This window comes from Salmo salar, chromosome ssa09 (genome assembly GCF_905237065.1).
Source record: "Salmo salar chromosome ssa09, Ssal_v3.1, whole genome shotgun sequence".
Classification (NCBI taxonomy): Eukaryota; Metazoa; Chordata; class Actinopteri; order Salmoniformes; family Salmonidae; genus Salmo; species Salmo salar.
In genome coordinates this window covers 92,602,165-92,617,851 of record NC_059450.1, presented here as the reverse complement: position 1 = coordinate 92,617,851, position 15,687 = coordinate 92,602,165, and the positions used below count along the sequence as shown (strand labels likewise).

Here is a 15,687-nt window from a genome sequence, read left to right as displayed (position 1 = left end):
CACAACACACAACACACAATACACTGCAAACAACACACAACACACTGTACACAACACACTGCACACAACACACTGCACACAACACACTGCACACAACACACTGCACACAACACACTGCACACAACACACTGCACACAACACAATGCACACAACACACAGCACACTGCACACAACACAATGCACACTGCACACAACACAATGCACACAACACACTGCACACAACACACAGCACACTGCACACAACACAATGCACACTGCACTCAACACAATGCACACTGCACTCAACACAATGCACACAACACACAACACACAACACACTGCACACAACACACGGCACACAACACACGGCACACAACACACTGCACACAACACACTGTACACAACACACTGTACACAACACACTGCACACAACACACTGCACACAACACACAACACACTGCACACAACACACTGCACACAACACACAACACAACACTGCACACAACACAACACTGCACACAACACACAACACACTGCACACAGCACACTGCACACTGCACACAACACACAACACACTGCACACTACACACTGCACACTGCACACAGCACACTGCACACTGCACACTGCACACAGCACACAACACACTGCACACAACACACTGCACACTGCACACAACACACTGCACATCTCCACACGTCAGAGTTACTGATGTTAGTCCCCACCTGTGATGTCGTACCACAGTAGCCTCTGTGTCTCCGTGAGGATGATCCCCACCATGTGAGTGACAGGATCCGTCTCCATGACAGCGAAGGTGAAGTGTGGCTCGTCAAACGTCAGCAGATCGGAAGTGGGAGTCGGCTTGGGGATCCACTCTACGTCGAGGCGAACTGTCGACGATCTCACCGGGCTCCCATGGTCCTTTGCTTTGATCTGACAGAGGGAAGGGTTGGGATGGAGAGGACAATGCTAATGTTATTGCGCTGGGGTGTGGATCTTTGTGTTACTCATCACAATATACGAGAACATGACAGGGTTGGGGTTCATCACAATGGTATTCACATGCAATTTTACACACTCCCTGCATGTGAATCAGAGCCATGAAAGAAGATGTGATTGTATTTGTTTAGGGATAGCAGGTGTGCTTAATTAAAGAGTGCTCCACCACTTCGTGTGAATGCGAAAAGCAGAAGAATCAGTGGGACATGGTAATTATGGTGTTCTATTATTATCTTGTCCACCTACCGTGAGGATGCTGTAGTTGCCTGCTGTAAAGTCCCCCCGTGCCGTCACCACCCCAGTGTCTGGATGGATCTCAAACCTCTCGTTCTGGTTGTCCTGGAGACTGAAGGTGACCTCAGCATTAGGCCCTTCATCGTCATCCTGGGCAACCATCCGACACACCTCCACCTGTGGCCTCACACCCTGACCCCTGTGTTGCTCAGGTAGTTTGACCTGGAAACAATCAATGATTCAATCAGTCACATTTATTTACAAAAGCCCTTTTTTTACATCAGCAGTTGTCATTTAGTGTATGGCATCCTATTCCATAAATAGTGCACTACTTGTTACCAGATCCCTACATGGTCCTTGTCAGAAGTAGTGCACAATGGAATTTTACCAATCAGATCAGCTCTGAAAAAGATATGATGTGAAAAGATCTGATGTGATTGGTCAAAATATCAATGAGTTGAAAAAAATATCAGAATTGTTCTGCCCTATGTAGGCTGCGTTTATAAATGTAGGAAACCCCAAAGAGCCAACAAAAGCAGACCTGGAAGAGCTTGTGGTTGAACTGGGGCCTGTTGTCATTCTCATCCAGCACCTGGATGATCACTGTAGAGGTGGAGCGGAGAGGAGGGGCTCCGTTGTCCGACACTATCACCTGAGAGGAGAAGAGGGGGAAGAGGGTTTAGTCTAACAGTAGGATGTGGAGGAAGAGGGTTTGGTCTAACAATAGGATATGGAGGAAGAGGGTTTAGTCTAACAGTAGGATATGGAGGAAGAGGGGTTAGTTAGTCTAACAGTAGGATATGGAGGAAGAGGGTTTGGTCTAACAGTAGGATGTGGAGGAAGAGGGTTTGGTCTAACAGTAGGATATGGAGGAAGAGAGTTTAGTTAGTCTAACAGTAGGATATGGAGGAAGAGGGTTTGGTCTAACAGTAGGATATGGAGGAAGAGGGTTTAGTCTAACAGTAGGATATGGAGGAAGAGGGGTTAGTTAGTCTAACAGTAGGATGTGGAGGAAGAGGGTTTAGTCTAACAGTAGGATATGGAGGAAGAGGGGTTAGTTAGTCTAACAGTAGGATATGGAGGAAGAGGGTTTAGTCTAACAGTAGGATATGGAGGAAGAGGGGTTAGTTAGTCTAACAGTAGGATATGGAGGAAGAGGGTTTAGTCTAACAGTAGGATATGGAGGAAGAGGGTTTAGTCTAACAGTAGGATATGGAGGAAGAGAGTTTAGTTAGTCTAACAGTAGGATATGGAGGAAGAGGGGTTAGTTAGTCTAACAGTAGGATATGGAGGAAGAGGGTTTAGTCTAACAGTAGGATGTGGAGGAAGAGAGTTTAGTCTGTCGAGGATTGATCGAGATTTAAATTAAATTTAAAAAGTTGTATGTATCATAAATCACATATACACTGCTCAAAAAAATTAAGGGAACACTTAAACAACACAATGTAACTCCAAGTCAATCACACTTCTATGAAATCAAACTGTCCACTTAGGAAGCAACACTGATTGACAATAAATTTCACATGCTGTTGTGCAAATGGAATGGACAACAGGTGGAAATTATAGGCAGTTAGCAAGACACCCCCAATAAAGGAGTGGTTCTGCAGGTGGGGACCACAGACCACTTCTCAGTTCCTATGCTTCCTGGTTGATGTTTTGGTCACTTTTGAATGCTGGCGGTGCTTTCACTCTAGTGGTAGCATGAGACGGAGTCTACAACCCACACAAGTGTCTCAGGTAGTGCAGCTCATCCAGGATGGCACATCAATGCGAGCTGTGGCAAGAAGGTTTGCTGTGTCTGTCAGCGTAGTGTCCAGATCATGGAGGCGCTACCAGGAGACAGGCCCGTACATCAGGAGACGTGGAGGAGGCCGTAGGAGGGCAACAACCCAGCAGCAGGACCGCTACCTCCGCCTTTGTGCAAGGAGGAGCAGGAGAAGCACTGCCAGAGCCCTGCAAAATGACCTCCAGCAGGCCACAAATGTGCATGTGTCTGCTCAAACGGTCAGAAACAGACTCCATGAGGGTGGTATGAGGGCCCGACATCCACAGGTGTGGGTTGTGCTTACAGCCCAACACCATGCAGGACGTTTGGCATTTGCCAGAGAACACCAAGATTGGCAAATTCGCCACTGGCGCCCTGTGCTCTTCACAGATGAAAGCAGGTTCACACTGAGCACGTGACAGACGTGATAGAGTCTGGAGACGCCGTGGAGAACGTTCTGCTGCCTGCAACATCCCCCAGCATGACCGGTTTGGCGGTGGGTCAGTCATGGTGTAGGGTGGCATTTCTTTGGGGGGCCGCACAGCCCTCCATGTGCTCGCCAGAGGTAGCCTGACTGCCATTAGGTACCGAGATGAGATCCTCAGACCCCTTGTGAGACCATATGCTGGTGCGGTTGGCCCTGGGTTCCTCCTAATGCAAGACAATGCTAGACCTCATGTGGCTGGAGTGTGTCAGCTGTTCCTGCAAGAGGAAGGCATTGATGCTATGGACTGGCCCGCCCGTTCCCCAGACCTGAACCCAATTGAGCACATCTGGGACATCATGTCTCGCTCCATCCACCAACGCCACGTTGCACCACAGACTGTCTAGGAGTTGGCGGATGCTTTAGTCCAGGTCTGGGAGGAGATCCCTCAGGAGACCATCCGCCACCTCATCAGGAGCATGCCCAGGTGTTGTAGGGAGGTCATACAGGCACATGGAGGCCACACACACACTACTGAGCCTCATTTTGACTTGTTTTAAGGACATTACATCAAAGTTGGATCAGCCTGTAGTGTAGTTTTCCACTTTAATTTTGAGTGTGACTCCAAATCCAGACCTCCATGGGTTGATAAATTGGATTTCCATTGATTATTTTTGTGTGATTTTGTTGTCAGCACATTCAACTATGTAAAGAAAAAAGTATTTAATAAGATTATTTCTTTCATTCAGATCTAGGATGTGTTGTTTAAGTGTTCCCTTTATTTTTTTGAGCAGTATATTTTGTGAGCAATGTTCTTTATCAAGACTACACACGTTATGGATAATTGACAGTCTAGTTTAAGCTCTCATGGTTAGGCCTTTTAATGATCTCATAAAAAATGCACATGTTGTTTAATCACAAACAGGTGTCTCAGTCTCACCTCGACACTGTGCTCAGACTTCAGTTCCCGGTCCAGAGAGGTCAGAGTGCTGATGATGCCTAAGAAAACATAGAGGGGAAGTGGGGAGAGAGAGGGGGGGAGAGATGGAGGAGATGGGAGGGAAGGAGGAAGAAGGAGCATTGTCATCAAAAAGGAATCTTTCCCACATGGACAGCAGTAGCAGGGTAGTTCGACGAAATGAGTGTCTTTTGAGTCTGATATTTTAAGTAGAAATTGTGCACCAATATTTAATTGTATTTTTATTTATTTATTTTATTTTACCCTTATTTTACCGGGTAAGTTGACTGAATACACATTCTCATTTACAACAACGGCCTTAAGAATAGTTACGGGGGGGGGGGGGGGGGTATGGGTAGTGACCACAGAGAGTCAGGACACGCGTTTAATGTCCCATCCGAAAGACAGTGCCTTACAAAGGGCAATGTCCCCAATCACTGCTCTTGGGCATTGGGATATTTTATTTTACACCAGAGGAAAGAGTGCCTCCTACTGGCCAACACAACTTCCAGCAGCATCAAAACGTTTCTCAGCATTGAAGCTCCCCAAAAACACAGTGGCCGCCATCATTTTAAAATGGAAGAAGTTTGGAACCACTTGACCTGGCTGCCCGGCCAACATGAGCAATTGAAGGAGAAGGGCTTTGGTCAAGGAGGTGAACAACAACCTAATGGTCACTCTGACAGAGCTCCAGAGTTCCTCTGTGGAGTTGGGAGAACCTTCCAGAAGGACAACCATCTCTGCAGCACTCCACCAATCAGGCCTTTATGGTAGAGACGCTAGACGCAATCCACTCCTCAGTTTAAGGCACATGATAGTCCAATTGGACTTTGCCAAAAGGCACATAAAGGACTCTCAGACCATGAGCAACAAGATTCTTTGGTCTGATGAAACCAAGATTGAACTCTTTAGTCTGAATGCCAAGCGTCATGTCTGGAGGAAACCAGGCATTGCTCATCACCTGGCCAATACCATCCCTACCGTGAAGCATGGTGGTGGCTATTTTTTTCAGCGGCGGAGACTGGAAGACTAGTCAGGATAGAGGGAAAGATTAACGGAGCAAAGTACAGAGAGATCCTTGATGAAAACCTGCTCCAGAGTGCTCAGGACCTCATACTGGGGCTAACGTTCACCTTCCAACAGGACAATGACCCTAAGCACACAGCCAAGACAACGCAGGAGTGGCTTCGGGACAGGTCTCTGAATGTACATGAGTGGCCCAGCCAGAGCCCGGACTTGAACCCAGTCTAACATCTCTGGAAAGACCTGAAAATAGCTGTGTAGCGACGCTCCCCATCCAACCTGACAGAGCTTGAGATGATCTGCATACAAAAATGGGAGAAACTCCCCAAATACAAGTGTGTCAAGCTTGTAGTGCCATACCCAAGAAGACTCGAGGCTGTAATCTATGCTAAAGGTTCTTCAACAAAGTCCTGAGTAAAGGGTCTGAAAACTTATGTAAATACTAATATATATTTTTTTACATATTTGCTAAAATGTCTAAACCTTGCTTTGTCATTATGGAGTATTGTGTGTAGATTTATGGGGGGGGGGACGATTTAATCCATTTTAGAATAAGGCTGTAACTTAACAAAATGTGGAGAAAATGCACTGTATGTCTCTGAGTGTAGTTTGAAGGAAGTTATTAAATAGCACTAGTGTTAGCATTGGCTTGCGAAACTACCTCTAATTTCCTTCATATTGGTCATGGAGAAATAAAAATGGTATCCATGAGTTCATCTAAATATATCTGACTCTGAAAAGATCCCGACGTATCCCCTTGATATAAGGAATTTGATATGATTTATACTTTTACTTTTTATACTTATGTATAGTCTATCAATTACATTTACTTTTGATTCTTAAGTATATTTAAAACCAAATACTTTTAGACTTTTACTCAAGTATTATTTTATTGGGTGACTTTCACTTTTACTTGAGTCATTTTCTATTGAAGTATCTTTACTTTTATTCAAGTATGACAAATGGGTACTTTTTCCACCACTGCCTTTAATAGGCACTTACTATAGTCATTTTGTTATAAACCTCTTGAGATAGGAAAACATGTTTTTTATTAAGTTGAACATGTGCTCTTTGTGACAGAATTGTAAAATTAGCTGAAATTAAAAAAAAAAAAGTTTTAACCAAGTTACGCTTCTCAAAAGGCACCGAATTAGCGGAATGACCCAACACACCTGTCACTGTCTGAGCCCCAGGCAGCTGGTTCACTCTTCTTCCTTTCCACAAGTCTGTTTTTCTAACAGTGTTTATTTGGCTTTATAGTGTTCACGGAAGAAACCTCTGAGAACTTTCCAGAGCCTGTTATTTTCAAAAAATACTCAGCCTTTTAGGCCTGTGGACACTTTACTATTATAATGTGTGTAGCAAGAGCCAATACAATCAAGCAGGTTAACATCTTTCATTTTGAATGATGTTCTGGAGTCAGCTCTGCAGAGTGGTCACTAGCTGGCACAGCCACAAAGTCATGAAATCAGATTTTAAACCTAACCCTAAACTTAACCCTAACCTTAACCACACTGCTAACCCTAATGTCCAACCCTAACCTTAAATTAAGACCAAAAAGATCATTTCGTTTTCACAAATTTTACAACACAGCCAATTTTGACATTGCAGCTAAGGAGCTAAGGAGAAATCGCTCAGTTCTCCCCCCAGGACAAATCTTTTGACAATAAACCTCAACCTGCTACAATCTGACTAGGTATCCCACTTTCCCTCTCCCCTTTCCCAATCTATCCACTGATAAGCTATCCAACTATATTGTCATTTGGTAAAGATTTCCCATGCTGCTTCTGTTCCTTTAGTAGGCTAATTCTCCTGCCATTCTGCTTCTGTTCCTTTAGTAGGCTAATTCTCCTGCCATGCTGCTTCTGTTCCATTAGTAGGCTAATTCTCCTGCCATTCTGCTTCTGTCCCTTAAATAAGCTAATTCTCCTGCCATGCTGCTTCTGTTCCATTAGTAGGCTAATTCTCCTGCCATTCTGCTTCTGTCCCTTAAATAAGCTAATTCTCCTGCCATTCTGCTTCTGTCCCTTAAATAAGCTAATTCTCCTGCCATGCTGCTTCTGTCCCTTAAATAAACGAATTCTCCTGCCATGCTGCTTCTGTCCCTTAAATAAGCTAATTCTCCTGCCATGCTGCTTCTGTTCCATTAGTAGGCTAATTCCTCTGTTCCTTTAGTAGGCTAATTCTCCTGCCAAATTAAAGCGACTATGAGATCAGAAAACCTGACAAAACAGGTTACACGACTGGTTTGGACTTTTTTTGTCGTTTGTGTTAAAATCTGGGTGAGGCTGTCTGGATTGCAGCCTGAGTTGATATCAGAGTTCGGTTCAGTTCACCATCCGACTGCCCCAAGTGACACCCCAGGGACTGATTACCGTGTGTGTGTGTGTGTGTGTGTGTGTGTGTGTGTGTGTGTGTGTGTGTGTGTGTGTGTGTGTGTGTGTGTGTGTGTGTGTGTGTGTGTGTGTGTGTGTGTGTGTTGGGTGGGTGGGGGGTGCGGCGGGGGGGGTGGAGTTGCCCTTCTCTGCTTGGTCTCCTTGTAAAGAGGTCTCTTCACCTCATAGGGTTTTGCTGGGATAGCAGGTAGCCTCAAGGTTAGCGCGTTGGGCCAGTTACTGAAAGGTTGCTGGTTTGAATCCTGGAGCCCACAAAAAATATTTCTCTGTGCAGTTATTCCCAATTTCTCCTGGGGTGCTGGACAATGGTGACTCCACCCCCTGGGGGAGTTGGGATATGCAAGAAACGCATTCTGTTGCACACTTCTATAACTGAATAACAGGACAAATATAAGCATCCGCAAAATTATTATTTATTTTATAGTTTGGGCTTTTCTGTATCTTCCAGCTGGTAATACAGCTATACTGCTTGTATTCAAAGGTATTATTGGTTCTTAACTGACTACCTGCTGGGACATCACTACAGATACTGTACTGTGTGTACTTTGCTGCTACTCTCCTGAACTGAGATCTTAGTCAGACTTCTCTGAGTCATGTGTATCCTGTTCAGACATGAGGAGCACAGCTCATATCCTCTCACAAGGAGCATAAATCTACCATGCTGTTGAGTCATAGAAGTTGAGGTTTCATCTTATTGATAGTGTTTTATTCCACCTATACTCTTCACTTTGTAGAAGAACAAGGCTTGTGTTGTAGTAATGAGTTTAAAGGCCTGATTTTCCTGTGTTTTATATACACTGAATGTACAAAACATTAGGAACACCGTTGTAAAATTGAACACCTTTTTACCCTCAGAACTAGCATCAATTTGTCAGGGCACGGACTCTACAAGGGGTCGAAAGCGTTCCACAGGGATTCTGGCCCATGTTGACTCCAGTTGGCTGGATGTCCTTTTGATACACATGGGAAACTGTTGAGCGTGAAAAACCCATCAGCGTTAGACACTCAAACCGGCACGCCTAGCACCTACTACCATACCCTGTTCAAGGGCACTTAAATATGTTGTCTTGTCCATTCACCCTCTGAATAACACACATTAACAATCCATGTCCCAGTTGTCTCAAAGCTTAAAAATCCTTCTTTAACCTGTCTCCTCCCCTTCATCTACACTGATTGAAGTGGATTTAACAAGTGACATCAATAAGGGATCATAGCTTTCACCTGGATTTACCTGGTCTAATATGTTCTATACTCAGTATAAATGAGGATACTGTCATTTTAGTGTAAGAGCTGTTTGAAAAGACCACCTGAAATTTCAGCCTGTTTTGGTGGGACGGAGTTTTGACATCACCAGGCCGTAATTGAGTTAATAGACCAATAAAATAGAGAGTTGCGAACTTTGCTGCAAATAACAGCTAGTTTTCAGTTTTCCCCTCCTCACTCAGACCACTCCAGGCAGTCTCAGTGAAACTAACCCGTGTCTTGATTACACTGGGGGTTTCTATAAAACATCTAATATATTGTACATCTTCCAAGGCATTAATGGAGCACCTTTTCAGCTTTAATCCAAACACACACACACACACACACACACACACACACACACACACACACACACACACACACACACACACACACACACACACACACACACACACACACACACACACACACACACACACACACAGAGAGCCCAGCAGAGACGACAAGTCGAGGACGGACGGACGTGTAGAAGCTTGTGACGTAGAGTTAATCTGGTTGCAATTTGTCCTGTCTTCAAAGGCCCATGCTATGTTGTTGTGTGACAGGCACTCAGCTGCATGACGAAACTGTCATAGATTTGGGGTTTAACTTTCTGTTTGGGAAGTTGTTCTTTTACTGCCCTCCCAGCCCAGACATGACTGCATCATTTGTTGTGTTTTTGTGTACATTTATAGGTAGAAAATAAGTTTAACCTTGGCCGGTTTTCACCACAGGTTATGACACACCCTGAGTGATGGCTGTGCACAGTGCTGCTGAGACATGTTATAATCTACCATTTTCTACTCAACTTGAGAAATTACAATGTTTTACAGCTAGTTAAACTTTATATTGAGATGTATATTTGACGTAGAGTTGTCAAATTTAATATGGACACAATATAGCAGCCTACCTTTCCTCAAAAGTGTTAAGACTAATAATACAGAAATAAAAACACCTTCAAATCACATCGCTCCATGTTTCCTTGTGAAATGTGTCAATTACCTGTCTTGGGTTCTATGGTGAAATACGTCCGCGGTGACTCCAATAACTGGAAGGTAAGTTTCCCCTCAGAGGAGCTGTCCACGTCAGTAGCAGTGACCTGAAGCACTGACTTGTCTTTAGGCATGTTTTCTAGGACGGAGCCGAAGTAGACCGGCTGGGACAGCTGGGGAGGGTTATCATTGATGTCCAGGACTTCCACAAATATGTCTGTCCAGGTCACTAGAGGGATGGTGCCAAGGTCTTTGGCATAGACCGATAGCCAGTAGTGTGGGACGGCCTCGCGGTCTAACGTCTCAGCCGTGCGGATTACTCCTGCAAAACAGAAGGAGAAATCGTTTATAATGTCATCCATCTGTATTTGCATTTTTTTTGCTGACAGGTGTGGTGATGAACAACTTTGTTAAATCATCTAGGTTTATCCAAAAATAGTTATTTGGTTAAAACTGGATGATACACTGTCAGGTTATAAGTATGAGTAATATTCTGAAAAAGAGGCCTGGTGCGTCAGTGCAGGTTCAGCACTATAATGACAGAGCATTTTTCCAACAGGAGTCAAGCATACTAATGAAACGTGATACTTTGTGAGGTCACAGGCTATCAGCTGTAAAGTATCCATTATGTAGGAACATAGACGGGTCCCAAGAAGCCTCGGGTTATTTTTTACATTGCTCATTACTATTATTACACACACACACACACACACACACACACACACACACACACACACACACACACACACACACACACACACACACACACACACACACACACACACACACACACACACACACACACACACACACACACACTTACCTGTTTCCTCATCGATCATGAAAACTCCCAGGCCAGATCCATCGTGGATGTGGTACCTGACGACTCCATCTCTCCCCAGGTCCATGTCTGCTGCTGTCAGCATCAACACTGAGGTTCCCACAGGAGCGTCCTCCATCACTGAGGCCGCATAGACAAACATGGAGAAGACTGGCTTATTCAGGTTCTCATTCACATCCAGGACCTCCACCTCGATGAAACAGGAGGAGGAGAGTGACCGAGGAAGGCCATGGTCAACCGCTCGAACCGTCAGGTTGTAAGACTGTCTCCTCTCAAAGTCCAGTTCCTTCTCAAGGGTTAGAGATCCCGTTGACGCATCCAGAAAAAAGGCCCCATTCTCACTGTTCTTCAGGTTGTAGCTGATCTGTCCAGCGCTGCCCAGGTCTAAGTCGTAGCTCTCGACCCACAGTAGCACCGTCCCCAAGGGAACATCCTCTGGGACTTTGATGTTGTAGATCTTGGGGACGAACTTGGGAGGATTGTCGTTGATGTCCTCCAACATGACCACCAGATCGGTCATAGAGAAGAGCTGTGGGTCTGTTTTAGACTGATCTCTAGCCTCTATCTTCAGGTTATGTCTGGGAAGGGCCTCTCTGTCTAAACGATCAGACACCTTCACTTCGCCAGTGAGTTCATTGATCTTGAAAAGATCAGTTAAAGTTAGCATCGAATATAATATGTTTCCATTGTCCTCAGAGTCTAAATCTGTTGCGTGCACTTGGAATATCCTCGTGTCAACCTCCATGTTCTCTGGAATGTGCACGACATACCTGGATTGGTCAAATACTGGTCGGTTGTCGTTAACATCCAATAGATTCACAGCGAGAAATTTCCATGCTGAGGTTTGTGGGCTTCCTAAGTCATAGACAGTTACGTTCAAAATGTAGAACTCTTTGGTTTCTCGGTCTAAAGGACACACAAGCTGAAGCTCCCCAGAGAAAATACCAATGGAGAAACACCCGTCTTCATTTCCACTTGAGATAGCGTACACAAGCTTGCTGTTGAATCCAGTGTCGTTATCCGTAGCCTTGAAGTAAAGGATAGTTGAATTCAAAGGGAAGTCCTCTCTGATGTCAATAGTACTCGGGATGCCAGAGTTGAACTTAGGAGAGTGGCGGTTGATGATATGAACGTCCGAGAAGGATTCCTCATCCTGGAAATTCAACCCTGGCTTTATGGATTCAATCAGTTTGTCTGTAAGCTGTTTGAAAATCCCAGTCTCCTGACAACTGACGGTGGCTTCAGTGCCCTGGTTTACGACAGTAACAGTAACAACAGAGGGATCAGAGGTATGTTTACCATCTGTTGCTGTGATTCTGAGTCTGAACGAAGGTAATTCAGTCTCTATCGAAGCGGTGGGTATCTGTTTGATCAGTTTAATGACTCCTGATACAGCGTCGATGTCAAACAGTTTTTGGTCATTCCCTGACTCGATCACATATCTGAGCTGTTGTAGTTCATCCAGGTCAACAGCAGATAGCTCTGCGATTGGCTCTCTCACTGCTAAATCTACAGGTATGGTGGCATTGCATCCCACCTGCTCAAACAGAGGGGTGTTGTCGTTGACGTTGCTCATGGTGATCGTCACGGCGCACTCAGAAACATAACTGAAGGGACTGCCGCTGTCCGAAGCCCACACTCTGAGATGATACCACCTCTTCATCAACTCGTAGTCCAGATCCTCAGATGTAGAGATCACTCCACTGATTGGGTCTATTGTGAATGGGGAAGGAGCTGAGTTGGCTATGGCATAGGTCACAAAACCATTTCGGTCCCTGTCATCGTCTATTGCAGAGACTGATAGAACGCTGCTGCCTATAGGTACGTTCTCTGGTAGTGTGGCTTGGTATGAAGGTTTGGTGAATATTGGGGCGTTGTCGTTTTCATCAGTTATCTCAACGACTATATGGGTCTCGGCTTCGCCGTGATTCGCTATCACGTCGAATTCAAAACGAGACTTTTTCTCAAAGTCAAAGGACTCTGAGGTAACGATTATTCCTGTTTTGGGGTTAATCTTAAATTTGGGGCTATCAGAGTTACTTTTAATGTGGTATCTAACATTCAAATATGCCGGACTCACACTAACTCTGACCACATGTGTTTTTGGTGGTGAAAACTCACTTAGTGTGAGAATGTATGTGTCTTCCAGAAAGCTAAACAGGCTTTGTTTATAGGGAGGGATATGGATTTCTGAAACTGGAGAAACTAAAGGTGGACTGCTCTTGTCTTTAGCTTGAAGGGAGAGGTTTAATCCAGATGGGCTCTGAGACCAGTTCATTCTCTTGGTGGAGACCACTTGGAAACCATTGCCTTGCAGGCTGGATGGAATAATCTCAAAATACCTCTGTGGATCCCCACCAACAATACTAACGGACTCAACTGGCTTTACACCCGACTCTACATGGATATCAATAGTTATCTTCTCATCTTCGTCCTTTTGAGCTAGGACAACCGGGAGAGGTTTGATGATGGGGGCGGTTGAAGAGACCTTTTCTATGGTAACTTTAACCCTGGCCACGTTGCCAAACTTCTGAACCCCAGATATCTTCTTGGTCCTGTCCTCGGCTAATACAGTGAGATCGTATGTTTCTGCTCGGCTGTGGTTCAGCCTCTTGACGAGGATGATGGTGCCTGAGAAAGGATCAACGGCGAACGGATGGGCTCTACTCATGAAGGAGTAATAGAACTCAGCGTTACAGCCAATATCCGCATCCGTCGCACTGACCCTGACCACGCTGGACTTCAACGGAGCGTCTTCCCTGATGACTACGTTGTACGAGGCTGGGTAGAAGAGTGGTTTCAGATCATTGGTATCAAGCACCTGAACGAATACCTTGGTCCTGGCCTGGAAGTCGTAAGTGATTTCAGTGGCTTCAATGGTGAGAGTATAACTGTCTCTTACTTCCCTGTTTAGTGACGCAGAATTACTGCTTCGCGTTTTGATTCGCAGGATGCAGAAATCCCCTACTCTGACCTCCTCCGCTTTGAATAGGCCGTCGTCGTCTCCAGAGACGAGTTTGAACTTGATGTCCCAGAAAGGATCGGTCACTACGATACCCATCTTGATGGGACTCTCCACAGCAGTCCTGGGGGCTGAGTTCTCATTAATGGTGGCATTGTAGAGATGATAAGTGAACCTCATGGGAGAGCTGTCCTTTCCAAGCACCTTTCCCAAACTCCATTTTGTTGGTATTTTGTGATACTCGTTACTTGCTACTAGGTTTAGTAAGACTGCTACCACTAAGAGTAGTGTACTTGTGTCTGTTGTAACCATCTTCACTGTCATCACCAGGATCCTCAGCTCTGAGAGAGAGAGAGAGAGAGAGAGAGAGAGAGAGAGAGAGAGAGAAATTAGATTTGAGTTCATATGGCGGGAAAAAATATACATCTTAATTTTATAATTCAATACTCTACGAAAATCACATACAAAATACATCTCTTTGACCAGATTGTGAACATATCAGTCATTTCCTTAGTGCCTGCTCCTGTCTGAGCAGTACAATGTGAGAGTAATGACCCAATGACACAGCACCACAGTGAAAGCCTGCTGTGAGGAATTTGTCTCCTGTTCTAACATGCCTTGACCAAAGCAAAGCAATACATTGTTTGATGAAAGGAAACAGCCTCAGAGCAGCATTAGACAGGTGGTGCCTTTCCCCCCATGTCATTATTCCTTTCCCTTGAGTGCAACAACTGATAATCAAATCATTATTATAAAGCCTTTGTCAACGTGTGTTAATAAAAAAGGATTTGTTACGTGATGACAGATGTAAAACAGGATTTGGTGGTTTGTTTCCACCTTTATCCAAACGTAAATAGTGTGTCTGTTTGTCTGTGTTCTGAGCGGTCTTCTGTTCAGCGTAGGCTGTTCTGACATGAACCATTTACTCCTAAATGTAAACACATTTAAAGCTCAACGATTCATAAGACTCATTGTGAAATATACAGTACGAACCCGTTCTCTAGTGGATAACAATAATTCATATATTTGCCAATAAAAATGAAAACTACAAATATTAAAATCATTAAGATTATATCAACAACTCAAAATAAATCAAATATATAATTGGCCTTTAGGTGAAATGGTCTAGTTTTTAGTGCTGTACTTGGCAACAATAAAGACTCCAGTATTCCTGCATGGTGATTTGACCTTCTCTCAGCACTTTAAATGCCTATAGCTGTTGCTTATCAGCTCCATGACTGCTACTTTTCACTTCTCTTACATCTGAAGTTTACCGGAGATATCAGAGAGATCTGGAGGGAGAGGACGCTTTATAAGCCGCTCCTTGAAAACTTACATAAAATACCTGTCAATCTCTTACTGTGGCGATGAACAAAATGACTGTTTACATAACTAACCTTTCACTTTGTCATCACTAGTAGAAAGTGATCGATCGTTTTGGTCCGTAGAATCATTACTAGCTTAGACAAACATGCTCATACAGGAACACATGGCTTTACAGATTATTATAAATGATGATTTGACTAATCAAATGTGATAAAATGAGTGATTCCTCAGCCATCTCTCGTAACAACTGCTAAAGGGGGGGGGTGACAGCCAGAGTCAGGTACAGTTCAAGTCGGAAGTTTACATACACTCAATTAGTATTTGGTAGCATTGCCTTTAAATTGATTAACTTGGGTCAAACGTTTCGGGTAGCCTTCCACAAGCTTCCCGCAATAAGTTGGGTGAATTTTGGCCCATTCCTCCCGACAGAGATGGTGTGAGTCAGGTTTGTAGGCCTCCTTGCTCTCACACGCTTTTTCAGTTCTGCCAACAAATTTTCTATGGGTTTGAGGTCAAAGCTTTGTGATGGCCACTCCAATAGCTTGACT

At 44.4% G+C, this 15,687-nt stretch overlaps 1 protein-coding gene across 1 annotated transcript in view; it reads right to left on the bottom strand.

Moving 5' to 3' along the window:
* Positions 1-15,687, bottom strand: part of LOC106612258 (protocadherin Fat 2) — a 65,147-nt gene that overhangs the window by 41,490 nt on the left and 7,970 nt on the right. Inside the window, exons 2-7 of the mRNA XM_014213260.2 lie at positions 10,834-14,154; positions 10,021-10,332; positions 4,340-4,398; positions 1,752-1,862; positions 1,223-1,432; positions 703-910 (exon numbers count right to left, since the gene is read on the bottom strand). Of these exons, the coding sequence (XP_014068735.2) occupies positions 703-910; positions 1,223-1,432; positions 1,752-1,862; positions 4,340-4,398; positions 10,021-10,332; positions 10,834-14,137 (4,204 nt within the window). The 5' untranslated portion in view covers positions 14,138-14,154. The remainder of the gene's footprint in view (positions 1-702; positions 911-1,222; positions 1,433-1,751; positions 1,863-4,339; positions 4,399-10,020; positions 10,333-10,833; positions 14,155-15,687) is intronic.